Source organism: Vigna angularis, chromosome 6 (genome assembly GCF_016808095.1).
Source record: "Vigna angularis cultivar LongXiaoDou No.4 chromosome 6, ASM1680809v1, whole genome shotgun sequence".
NCBI classification, from domain to species: domain Eukaryota; kingdom Viridiplantae; phylum Streptophyta; class Magnoliopsida; order Fabales; family Fabaceae; genus Vigna; species Vigna angularis.
This window is the reverse complement of record NC_068975.1, coordinates 29,828,302-29,841,933: the sequence shown is the minus strand read 5'-3', so window position 1 is coordinate 29,841,933 and position 13,632 is coordinate 29,828,302. Positions and strand designations below refer to the sequence as shown.

The 13,632-nt window shown below is 31.1% G+C and overlaps 1 protein-coding gene and 1 long non-coding RNA gene across 4 annotated transcripts; both read right to left on the bottom strand.

The window, feature by feature from the left end:
* Nucleotides 1–472: 472 nt before the first annotated feature.
* LOC108343470 (uncharacterized) lies at nucleotides 473–7,261 on the bottom strand. Of its 3 annotated transcripts, none has more exons than XM_017581784.2 (12): nucleotides 7,030–7,261; nucleotides 6,405–6,659; nucleotides 5,182–5,386; nucleotides 4,881–4,971; nucleotides 4,649–4,794; nucleotides 3,854–4,097; nucleotides 3,067–3,171; nucleotides 2,780–2,962; nucleotides 2,064–2,268; nucleotides 1,295–1,787; nucleotides 901–980; nucleotides 473–822 (listed from the first exon to the last, which is right to left on the bottom strand). In XM_017581784.2, the coding sequence occupies exons 2-12, from the start codon at nucleotides 6,631–6,633 to the stop codon at nucleotides 809–811; spliced, it is 1,995 nt and encodes a 664-aa protein (XP_017437273.1). In that variant the 5' UTR covers nucleotides 6,634–6,659; nucleotides 7,030–7,261; the 3' UTR covers nucleotides 473–808. The 3 variants fall into 3 exon arrangements, with proteins under 3 accessions (XP_017437273.1, XP_017437275.1, XP_017437274.1); XM_017581786.2 differs by having other exon boundaries at nucleotides 7,139–7,259; XM_017581785.2 differs by lacking the exon at nucleotides 7,030–7,261 and adding an exon at nucleotides 6,804–7,020.
* Nucleotides 7,262–8,881: 1,620 nt separating this feature from the next.
* On the bottom strand, nucleotides 8,882–11,133 carry LOC108342716 (uncharacterized). Its single transcript, XR_008250072.1, has 3 exons — nucleotides 10,803–11,133; nucleotides 10,598–10,664; nucleotides 8,882–9,060 (listed from the first exon to the last, which is right to left on the bottom strand). It is a non-coding gene; the product is annotated as an uncharacterized LOC108342716 (long non-coding RNA).
* Between the last annotated feature and the right edge of the window lie 2,499 nt (nucleotides 11,134–13,632).

The following is a 13,632-nucleotide window of genomic DNA, read 5'->3' as shown; positions in this document are numbered from 1 at the left end:
GAAAAAAGAAAAAAAGAATTTCATGAAAAAGAAGGATAAAAGAAAAAAGAAGAAAAAGTAATAGCAGAAAAAAAGAAGAATAATTGTTTTCTAAAAAAGAATACAAAAAAAAATACATTTGTTTTTCAAATTCTTTACTCCTTAATTATTTTTTTCCAAACTTTTTAAGTTTGTTCATATCCTAAATATGAAAAATGAAGCATTGCAACATCTCTTATAATACCTCCCAATATAAAGCTACCCAAAATAAACTTTTTTAAGTAAAACCTCCTCTTTTCAGTCTAAAATCAATAATAAATATATAATTATATAAAACTATTTATTTTGGAAATAATGTTATTTTTTCAACAAACGCATTAATTGGACTAAAATAAACAATGTACTATTGAAATAAGTCAATTTGAAACTTTTTAGATGAGGCTCTCCTAATACCCACACCCAATCTCCTAGTACCAATCACAAAGAACATTACTTTCCTAATTGTTCTGCATTTGGGCTTATTTACAGCCATGAAATTGAAGTTTTAAGGTGAATGGTACAAGTAGAGGCAACAGGATTGTAACAACCTCCCCAATTTTCCCAGCAAAAGTCAAAATCCCAGTACCTCTCAAATACCTTCCTGCCTTAACGCCTAGTAGATGAAATACCTAATTCCTTGGAACGAAGTTTTAAATGGTGAAAAAGAATGTGCTCAAATTACTACTTCGAGAACAATAATAATGTCTCAAATACAATGAATTACACTAATCAACTAAGCTGGGAAGTGTCCCAAGTTAGTTCTCTAGCCGCCTGCTCCAATAAGCTCCCATCAATTCTGCATACCTATCAGAGTCAACAATCAAACACTTTAGTATGTAAAAAATAAACTCATTATGTACAAGCTCAAAATCACCAACATACCAGTTAAATATAAGCCGATGAATAGTGTCACCATGATAGTAAATATAGAAGCTCTTACACCAATAGAAGCCGAAGTTGACCTGCACAATGGATGACTCGTCAGTATAACAAGAGCAAATCTTATGAAATGAAAAGCTGTTAATGACTACTGCATTGGTCAAGATCTTGTTGGAATAACCTTTTGTATAAGTGTACAGCATATGAAAATAAGAAGATAAAATGAATTGAGTTCCTCTGTTCACTTGAGCACTTAACTACGCAGAATTTTGTTCATCTGACTTCTCCAAAAGCTGAAGGACATACGTTGATTTTGGTTCATGGAAAAAGTCCAATTCATTTTACCTTCTCATTTTCTTCTACAATATATAGCTTTCATAGTTTAAATGGAAATTACCTTGCTACCAGGTCCTTAACAGATTCGGTTGTTAGTCCAAAACCAAAAGGATAAAGAGGATCATAGTGAGGATCCCCAACATTCATCGGGAGTTGATCAACAGATTTGAACCATGTCCTTGCAAGCTTACCCGTGAAACCATAGTCACCAAAAAGAACATCTGTCACACCTTGGCCTTCAGTGCCTGGCAACCATGCGGCCACCAATGCATCTATAGTAGAAACGTATGGTTCAATCACAATAGGTCTGCCAGAGATGATGACTACCACACACTTAACAGTCCCACAGACATTGTTGATCACATTTGGCCCAGATTCCATCATTATAAGTGTTGTGCTGTCCCCAGCGGTTTCAGCATAAGGAGGCTCACCAACTACAACAATTGCATATTCAAAGTTATTGGATTTAACAAACTCATTATCAGGGTTGTCGCGATAGACTACTTCTGTGCTTGGATCAACTGCTGATTTTATGGCACTGAGAATAGTTGTTCCTGTTCAAGGAAAATAATATTAGTTCCTCCTCCTTTCACATGCATGCAAACTACCTGCTATTAGTTATTCAAATATATGCATCACAAGCTCGGTGAATATTTATAAAAAGGGGAAGTTCCCTTCCATAAATTATAATATTTTGGATAACTTCAGACAATGCTCAATGCTCATTAACTAGTGTCACTCGTCAAAATATAAAAAGTCACAACATTTAGAGCTGACGATCTCCATGGACCTAGACTTCAGCTTGTTATGAATGCAAGAGAGTTGCTTACCTCTTGTGTCACTATTGCCATTGAATCCTTGCCATTTGATTGTCCACCCTCCACATTGGTAGCCCAAGTTATCGGCATGGCTACCGGCAACTAGAACTTTTGGGACTTTCTTTGGAAGAGGCAGTAGCGGAGTACTTTCATTTTTCCCATTCTTAAGTAGCACGAGAGATTTTCTCACAGCTTCCCTTGCTAGGTCCCTGTGTTCCTAGTGAATCAACACAATCATGACTCTCAGCGTCTCAATCATGGTCAGATAAATTACAGGCAACAAGAACTGCCGCATTTAATAGTTTTTTTCATAAAAATCAGACCTGGCATCAGATATGTTCATTGTTCTGATGTGGACTTGGGTATCATGGGATGTCTAAGTCCCAATCAGGCAGTAAGATTAAGAATTAACAAAGAATGTAAATATATTCTGTTTAGTTTCTAAATAAAAGTCAGTTTCAAGAGTTTCTTCTTTTTCTTAAAAGTGTTATCAGCTGAATCTACTTGGAAGCTGGATCATCTACAATGGGTTGAACAATAAGAATCAATCCCAAATAGGAGATCTTTAATTCACACCTACAGGACATGGTTCAAATTCTTGATATTGCCTGTGGTCTTCCAAGGCGTTATTGGGAAAACAATTTCAACAAATGTATTTGTTTTTCCATCAAAGGAAAGAGGATGATATTTTACATTGTTGGTTGAAATAATCGGTTTGAATGACTCACCTGGCTTCCAAGCTCATTGACTAAGCTGGTATCAGCTAAAGGGTTCTCAAAAAGACCCATGGTGAACTTTACAAGCAAAATTCTCTCCACAGCATCATCAATACGCTCCATTGGAATGATATTGCTCTTGACCAAGAGTGTAAGATCCTGAATGAACTCATCATATTTAAATGGGACCATGACCTGTGATGATTGGTAACAAAAAGAAAGGTTTCATGAGCTACACTCGAGGAGAAATATTATTCACTCCAGTCCTGCAGGAAATGTCAGCATGAAGAGAAACTAACCATATCAACACCAGCTTCAATGGAAGCCTGCACAGAGTATGTGTAATTTGAATCCGGTGGTGATGTGATTCTATCAATACCTTGCCAATCTGAGATGACAAACCCCTGATAAATAAGTAAACAAATTTGTTGTTAGTATCCAGAAAATGAACCATCTTGATTAGATCAGGAACAGACAATGGCATAAAGACAGGCTGTACAGTAATCCAAAGTTTAAATGGATTTCTCATGACTGACACACCAATTTTTGTAGTAGATTCAGTAATGCATAACATTAAACATAATAGAGCAAATATTGATTTTCAAGGATATCAAAAGTGAGTTTTTTTGAAGAAGGATTTCAGAAAAGCTTTATTTACAAACCTCTCCTTAAACAATAAACTTATATAGCAGTAACAAATAGCAAGTTAGAAAGCAATCAAAATGTGACAGAAATATCAAACACTAGTCAAATGTTTCAAGGGAAATGAGTCGACATTTTATATTTGAATTGAAAATAAAATGGAATTGACTCAAAAAAGACAAACACATAAACCAATAATGATCAACACTGAAGGCCTTGATCAGTTAAGTACAAGATTTTTCTTGTGCTGCCATGTCCAAATCATGTTGTGCATTGTTCCACCCATGCTGGGTCTGTTTTTCATACTTGACAGACAAGATAATATGATAGACACGCAAGCGAGAAGCATTAATGTAAAAGCATTCAGTAGTTGCTTCCACTGCGTGGAACAACTGTACCAGAACATTTATTATGCAAGAGAAAAAAAAAACACAGAAGCCAAACCTTAAACTTGAGGGTATTCTTGAGGAAGCCAGCAACTAGATCACGATTTGCGTGCATCTTTACACCATTCCAACTGGAGTAAGAAACCATGACAGTAGAGACCCCCTTAATAATGGAATCTGAATAGGCAGGCATGTGAATGCTTAACAATCCATGCCAATCAATCAATGTGTTGTTCTCATTTACTCCCTTCACTGTACCACCATCTCCAACAAAGTGTTTAGCACAAGCTGCTACCTTTGTCCTACAAAATTCATAAGCCTAATAAGGGATGGAGAAAAACATAAGTACAAGTCAATCATGTCAACTTTTTTATTCATTTGGATTGCATCTTAATAATGTTGGTTGATGATAATAATAACTAATTGACTAGTATCCCTATATAGACTGCCATTTGTTTGAAGTGAATTCCCAAGTCAAATTATGAAATAGTAAGACAGTAAACAGACCTTATTATCCAAATAAAATAATATCTAACCGTTATAAATAACAAGCATACATCATATCAACAAGTTGCTGATACAGAGGAACAATGTTACTTTTTTCACACTTTAGTTAAAATGCATAAGAATCTTTCAAATTATAAACTAGATTAAAGTTTAGTTTTACTAAAATCACTAAAAATCCACGAATTATATCATCTTTCTGGGCAGAAAAAACAATAGACTGGGCATAATAATCCATACATCACGGCCCCGGTGTAAATTATTGAAAATAAGACCAAAAATTGCATGAAAAAAAAATAGTGAAATGAAATCTTATTTCCAAAAATGCTTTAAAATAATTAATACATACTTGCCCCCAACATATGGAAATCCCTTTCTGGAATTGGCAGGGATACTTCCTTGTAGACCAGGTATGATTGCTGTCATTTCTTGCACAATTTTAGCATCCTCGCTATAGCTTTCATAACACCGACCCCATCTTGGATCTCTACAAACCTAAAGAAAAAGGTATACATTTGAAAACCTGTTTAATTTAATAAGAAATTTTCCAAAATCTTATCATTATACTCTTTCCTACTTACCGCTATGCATGGAGCAAAAACATAAGGAATCCCAGTAGCTCTGACTTCAAGAGCAGTAGCAGCACCAATCCTTTGTGCCAGATCTGGATCCCTGTTCATTAAAGATTATTAGAATGGAACAACCTATGTTTTAAACCTACAGAATTGACGGCATATTTCTTTTAACCACACCCTTCTCACCCAAGTATGCTGTTGATGAAATGATTCAGGTGACTACGTCAATTATCAAATTAGATATCAAAGGTCTATTATTTATCAAATCTTGTTCATATGACACAATGATAATAAATCTTAAACTTGCCTGGTACATCCAAGACCAACATTATGGGGAAATATGGTTGCATTGTAGACATTATTGTGTCCATGAACAGCATCAATACCATAGATCATTGGAATACCCAATCTACTCTCCAAAGCTCCTTTCTGAAATTCATTTATCATATTAACCCAATCTTCCGCAGTAGCCTTTGGAAGGGGCTCGCTACCACCACCACTCAAAACACTCCCTGCACACAAATAATGTCTTATCATGAGATTATAAAACTAAGATTAAAAAAAAGAAAAAAACTATAGATTTGAAAGGAATTAGTAACATATTCAAATGAACAAGTACAAAGACGTTTGTAAAAGATTGAGAGAAAAGGAAACACAAACTGAAGCCAAGGAAATAAACAGCACGAATGTTGCAACTTTCTCACTTTCTTAAGGTTCCTTTTCCTGTGCTGTAGACTTTAGTCTTCATATTTATTGAATTAAATCTAGTGATTGTGAATACAGTGAAGAAGATGCTCAGAAGCTAATCAGCAACTGAGTTGGGAGCCAAACTATCTAAAGGAAACCCCCAGAAGTTGGTGGTGTTCAATTAGTATGACAAATTTTACATTGAGAGGTCAAAGGTTTTGAACTACACTTGTCTCTCCTTGGGGTAAAGTACATGTAAGTGTTTTATAAGTTCTCTTTGAACCCAAATACTTGCCTTTCCTTGGAAGAGGTGTCATCCCCTTCCCCAAAAATATCTTCTACACAAAAAAAAATTGATGTCCAAGGTCAACACAAAATTATCAATGAAAATGAATTGCAAGGCATATAATTACACAGAAGAAATCCTTCTTCATGAGTGAATAGAAATACCGAAAGCAATGTCAAACAAATGTTGAGTATCAGGAGACTCGTCACCACTAAAACATGTAATTTGAAATATTAGTCAGACTTGCAAACAATCAAATGCAATGCAAATAAAAAGGAAAAACACAACATAAAACTTTAAGTTAGGTTACAAAATAGTTAATTTCATAGACATGCGGATTTTTCTCAGTAAACCATATGTACCCCCTTTTCTATTAAGGGAGATACCAGACAATCACATATGTAGTTATTTTACCCTTTTTTTTCTAAACAAAAAAGCTCCTGAGTAAAGAAAGATAACTACATAAAAATTCGCTCTTGAAAATGAAATTACAGATTTAACTCGAACATTGCAACTGAAAAGAGAAAAAGAAGCTAGGAATTCTCAGTTATTCTTACCAATGAAGCTGGTTTTCATAACCTTAGCATTGGCAACACTCCTATCAATCTGAACCATTTGACCAATCTTCTCCTCCACAGTCATTCGACTCATCAAGTCCTTAATCCGAGTTGCAACTGGTTGCTTTGGATCTTTGTATCTAAGATACTCTGTTTGAGCCTCTCCAGTTGATGCCAACCACCAACATACCCACAGAACACCCAACAAATGAACCAATGCCCTAGACATGTTGAGCTCCCCAGCTCAAGCGTCACCTGCAGAATTTGACAGAAAACAACACCCGACCCAATAAAGGTTTAGTTTTTGGAGTTATACCCCATTTGGTCTCTAAGGTAAAAAGATAGAACAGAAGCAAAAGAAAAGCATATCCAATGAAATGGGATTCAAGAAAACCAAACCTCATTCCTTGAAAGACAGTTTTTTTTTTTTTTTAACTTTAAAATGTGAGAAAGGTTCTACACTATAAAGTAGCAAGTGTCACCAAGATCAAACACACTTTTTTTTTGCAGCAAGATTTTCTTTTTATTCAACCAAATAGAAAGGGAAGTGAATGAATGGTTCAAAACAAAGGAACAGCTACAACGATCCAGTGGAGGAGAGAAAGAGAAAGGGTGGGACAGATACCTCAAAGGGAAGCAAAAAACAGTGACTTTATGAGATGATATCTAGAAAAGTTGGTAACTTTGGATCCAATGGAAAATGGGGTGATAGAAATAATGGAAATGGCACTCACTGCATACGGAGGAAACAGAAAGAAAACATATGGATGGTAGTGGGAGACACCTATCACAGTTGTAGTCAGAGGTGGGCGGTTTTTCACTTTGAGAAGTGTGGAAGTTGGTTAACAAATGGGGGTGATCACAACCATGTGGGTAAAAATTCCAACATACTAAAACGTCAATTTTTCTCCTTAATTATACCAACTAGAGTTTGGTTATACTACTTGACTAAGATTTAACTAGTATTTGAAACGACATTAAATGTTTATTTTATACAATTAAAATTTAAACTTTGTTCTTACCAAGAAGGTAGCTTTCTGGAGTTGGTTAGAGAAGTATTATTGGAAGTTGAGTTTGAATATTCCGGAAGCGATAATCTAGTGCTTATAGTGCTTATGAAGACAGAAGAAGTTTCCCTTTCGGAATAATTTCCACGTTCAAGTTAGTAACAACCAGAAAAATTATAAAATGTGAAAGTGATTGAGAGAAATGGAGTGACTCTTGTGAAATTAATTTGTATTTATAAACTTTTAAGTTCTTAAATAAACACTGGAAATATTATCAATATAATTAAATAATAATAATAATACAATTGGTTATTGAGCAATTTGATATATTAGATATTAAGAATTATATATAACAAATAGTTCTTACCAATTTATATATTCAAATAAGTGTTGTTCGAATACCACATAATATTTCACATATTATTTCTTAATATCTTAAAAATAAGTGGTAAAAGCTTAAATACGTTATTATAATTTCTCTAAATTAATAAATTTGATTTAGCCTAAAAATACTTTTGTTTTTATTCTCCAAATATATATACTTTCTTAAAATAGATAATAAAAGAAAGAAGACAACGGTACCTAAACTTTTTGCAAGAGTAGATGAGCTTAAACAATAAGATAACTACATTTCGGATATTAAAAGTTGTATTAAACAATATATTCAGATAATATTACGAGTAAATCCTTTGGATGTCATGTGAAAATGGATGACAAACTGGTGTTTTAACAGTAAACAAACAGTATATTTTTTACAGTATATTTACGTAAAAAGAAATAGTGTAATTTGAAAAACATTATAGAAAGTTAGTGTATTTTAATCTAAAATATAAATAATTATTTTATAATGAGTACTTATTTGAATTAAAAAAATAGTTATTAAAATGATAAAATTTAAAATAATTTGTTATTATGAATAATTATTTAAATTTTAAAAATAGTAATTAAGAGGTAAAATTAAAAAAAAAACAAAAGAGTATATTATTTAATTAATATATATTTATATATATAATTATAGATATTTGTTAGTTTTAAATTTTTTATACTTTTAAATAATTTTTCTAGTCATTATTACTGACTATAATTAGTTTAAGTTCAAAATAATTTTTTTTAATTGATATAATTTTAAAAATATAAAATATTGCTATTATAGTTTATAAATGTGTAATTTAATTAAGTAAAACATTTCTTGTTCAATGATTTATTTTTAATAATATATTTTTATTTGACAATATATTTCAATTGTAACCTTATAATTTGTTTTCTCTTTATTAATTTTTATGTAATTGTACCTTATAATATTGCTCCGTCTATGTAACATTCCAGAAATATAGCACACAAGTATATACAAATGTCAATATTTAATAATATGATAAAACAGCTACTATAATATTAAAGTCAAATCAAACTTACAGTTATTACAAAAATAACCATAAATTTTTTTTTTCGTTTAACCTTACAAAAGCTTCTTATACTATTACCGAACATTCAACATATAACCGAACGGTTATATTTACAGAACAAAAATGGTGAACGTTCGGTTCACCAAAACTATATATACTATACGACCGAACGGTCATCAACTATTCAGCAGGAGTCTCACCACCCAGCTCTTGCTCTAGCGTAAGCTCTTCCCCTTCTGCTCACATCTGACAAGGATGATCATTGCAAAATAGAAAACCGAACGGTAACATGGATAAAACAGAAAACAAGGGTAAGCTACTATAATTCAATTAAGCATGTATTCACACATGTAATAAACTACAAGCCCTTACAGAACGAATGCTATAACATACAGGAGCCAATATAGATATCACACATAACTGAAAAATAATAATACTATACAATCGACACTTGACTTGACCATCCGGATTGTATGAATACGTAGCTTGAGGCCGTTCGTGCACTCGGATAGTGGAGTAACTCGAAAACCATCAGCTGCCACCCGAGGTTAGTCCGTTATAACTCACCCAAGAACCTATGGGCTAGGACCTCCCGCCATTCTCACACAATGACTTACCCATCTCTACTTGAGAACTGATAATCATCAGAATATCAGGATGAACTCCGTGAATTTCACTATCTGTATTCATACTTTACCACAACATTATCCTTACACTGAGACATTCCTCCCCGGAATTCTCTTCCACATTACTTGAAACATAAACTTTTACTTGAATACCAATAATACTTCCCATACATAATAGATCATTGCGGTAATAAACAACCAGCACCAAGCCATAACATCAACATTGAAAAGATCAAACAACATTTCACATAAGAAGATCGAACGCTCAAATAACACCACCCTTAATTACCAACGAACGAAAAGGATCTAAACAACAAACGAATATAACTGAACGTTTATTTAATAGATATGACTTTGACATGAGCCGAACACAGCTTAAGAATAGAACACTCTAATTAAACCAAATACTTAATATAAGACTGAACCATATTTAACTATCCTCAATACTCGAACGAACGGTATTTCAATATCCTCAAAGTAATAACGAACGATATTCTACTATACTCAAAACAAGAACGAACGTTATTTCACTATCTGACAAAACCGAACGCTTAGAGCTTATATCGAACACTTATAACTACTGATCCTTGGTGTAAGACCGAATGGTATTTTACTTATTTTACAAAACCGAACGCCTAGAGCTTCTACCGAACACTTATAATTACTCCTACAAACTATTCATCAAACCTAGTACTTTTAAGGAAACCGAACGTTAAGACATTTTAGCTGAAATACCCATAAACTTGTATCTGATCCTAAACGAACGTAATTTAGGCCTAGTCTAAGTACGAAGTCTACTAATAATAATATATGAGCTATCACAAACTAAAATACCTAATCCAATAAGACTGATTATAAAGTTATATAACCATCAACACGTGATATATTAATCACTTCCTACAAACCGAACAATTATACCCTGGTAAGGCTAAAATGCTAACTCTATTGATAACTTATTCCCTGACCATAACCGAACGGTTGAGACCGAACACCCAACTATTCTACATAATTTTTGCAGAATCCTTATAGACTTATACAGAACCACAAAAATCTAGAAATCATACAAGTCATACGGTCATATACAAATCATCAATCCATTCATTTCATACATACACAAAATCAACACATGCATAATTAAATTTAATATCTTTCCTTACCTCTTAACAGACCGATCGCTCACAATCCGAATTTGCACCACGACCAACACTCAACCTCCCAGATTCACTGTTTGAGTAAAACAAATCACCCAAAACACCAGGAACGTGATCAGAACCTTAGAAGAAGAAGAAGATAAACACATGCAACAGAAACTTGGTTTGCATGTGCCCCAAACTAGACTTTATTAGAATCAGGAAGACCTACCAGTTCAAACCACTAAACGATCGGTTGAAAGGAGGATCCTTGCCACCAGCAACCTTACATACACTCTGATGGATGATCAGATGGAAGAAAATGTGAGATTCAATGGAGTAAAAGCTGATAATTTTAGAGAGAAGTTAGAGAGAAGGAGGAGAAACTAGTTCAGAAGATTTGGAGGAGAAGATCGCATGCAGAGAATGAAACCAACTTTTGAAATTTTAGCTTATATACTCCCTCAGAAAAACCGATCGTTCACTCTTCTGCCACCACCTGTCTTCCACTTCCTAAGGCTCGTTCTCCTCTTGCAGACACTCGTTTCCCATTACGATGGAGAATTTAATGGTTCTGACAGTCTAATTTATTATTGGAACCTTCAATCAGTATATATCATATAGGACTCAACTTCCAATTAACGAAGTTATAAAAAAACCAAACAAAAAAAAATAAGTTGGAGTCATAAAGGATAATCATTCAAACGATAACGAAGATCATTAATGAATAATTAATAGAGTCAATAACAATCATTAATGACAATCATCTCTTTTAATTGTATTGTCTTGTTTTGATTTATAAATATATGTTAATTTCAAATTACAAAACACTCCATAAGAAAAACAGTTATGATTTAAAAATATTATATTTTTCTAATATATTATAAATAATTAGTTTATCACTAAATAACCAAGTGATAAATCCGTCTCATTGTATATATAAAAAAAGTTATTCGTTATTTACTATCTTTCCGTAATTTAAAGCTAACTCTATATTAATATATTTTGTAACTAATCATTCTTTAACTGTAAAATGAACAGTACAAAGTACAAAACTATACATAATCATGTTTTCAGATTAAGTTTTTGTAAATAAAAACTTAGTTAATAGTTCAAAAAAGTCTGTTTATATAAAATATTAAATATATGAGAGGTTCACTCTCAAACACACATATGTTATTTGTCATCAATTCTCTTTAGATTATTGAACTTTTCATAAAATTAATTTCGTCCAATAAGATATTTACACATCTACCAAACTAAAAACATTGAGAGTTCTATTTAAACAAAATACGAACCTCTTTGGTTTTTTAAAAATTGAATTTCATTCAATAAATGTATGATTGGTCAAATAAATTTACGCAATTCGAAATCCAAAAAATATATTTGATTATTACATTGACTCATACTGATTTTTTTTCTTTATTTTTTTTTCAAATTAATAAATACATTTCAAAACAACATCATAAATAAACAATGTGATTTAAGTGATTAAAGTTTAACTATCTAAAATACTCAACTTAGCACACCAAAGTCAAATATATTAATTTCAAAAAACGCATAAAACCTTCGTGTGTATATATATATATATATATATATATATATATATATATATATATATATATATATATATATATATATATATATATATATATATATATATATATATATATATATATATATATATATATATATATATATATATATATATATATATATATATATATATATATATATATATATATATATATATATATATATATACTGATCATATAACTTTTACAAGGTCATTTATGTATGATACTATTAAAATGAATATAATTTCCCTCGCCTACTATGTCTATCTTCACGAAAAAAAGAATTTAAACTCAAACAGTAAAACTAACGAGAACTTGGATATTTAATACAAAATATTTAAAATAAAAAAATTTCAAAGATATGATAAATTAAATGGATAGATCACTTTTTTAGGCGATTCCACTAGTACTAATAACAAAATTATAAAAAGATTAAGAAAAAAAAATAATTTTATTGATTTAATAGTTTCACATAATTTAAAAGGTTAGAGATAGTTTAAATACTGTGTTATCATTTTTTTTTCTATTTTTTGATATATATTTTAAAAACAAAGTTTCCAACTAAAGAAATTCAGATATATCAAATTTAGGATGAGAACAATCTTAATTTTCTCAATCAAATTATAAAAGGTTGGTGAATTTAAACTTTATATCTCTTGAACTTTACCATTTAAATCTTTATTTCACCTTTTAACAACATTTTCCCACTCTCGATGGAAAAAATAAATAAATAAATAAAATTTGTGTGCATAAAATAAGAAGCGTTCACTTCCATCTACTACCTCCTATATTAATTTCGTGAGATTTCTATTTATGCTTTCATTTTCACCAAAAATTAAATGTAGATTGGAATCAATCAGTGTTAATCTCTAAACGTATTTAAGATGGCCCTTCGTCATATCTATGCTTAAGTAATTTTTAATAAAATATTTTAGAAGAAAAAAATAGTTTTTTTATTATTATTAAAATTGGATCACACAAAATTTCTTAAAAATAATTAACAATTGTATTAGAAAACTTACAGAAAACAATTTATATATAATAATATGAATAGTGATATATTAACACATAATATTTTAATATACTATCATTTTTTTTATGTCTAAAATACATTATCATAATAAATAATAAAGCAAATAAAAAAATAACATGTGTCATAATGTTGTAAAATAATTTATGTTAACATATTTACTTCCTAACATTTTATAAAATATCTTATTTTCTCAAAAGGACAAGTTTGTGAGAAAAACATGTGTGGGTAGGTGAGCTAAACAATAGTGTACAGTCAATCAATTAACTAAGGCAGGAAGTTACTATTTTTCATTATTTAAACATCATATTAGGTTTTTCTAATAAAAGTTACCAGAATAGATAAATTTTAAAAAAATTATTTAATGAAAAAAATTATATTCAAACTTTTAAAGTAAAGTTGTACAAATAATATTATACTAAAATCGTATTAATTTTGAATAGAAGTTGTAGATC

Bases quoted from the DNA above. Each gene is read 5' to 3' on its own strand.
- LOC108343470 (XM_017581784.2), bottom strand. From the start codon at position 6,633: ATGTCTAGGGCATTGGTTCATTTGTTGGGTGTTCTGTGGGTATGTTGG. The intron at 3,172-3,853 runs GTTTGGCTTCTG...CTTATTTATCAG, and splicing joins AGAATACCCTCAAGTTTAAG to GGGTTTGTCATCTCAGATTG. The intron at 2,269-2,779 runs GTGAGTCATTCA...TTGATTCACTAG, and splicing joins TCAATGAGCTTGGAAGCCAG to GAACACAGGGACCTAGCAAG.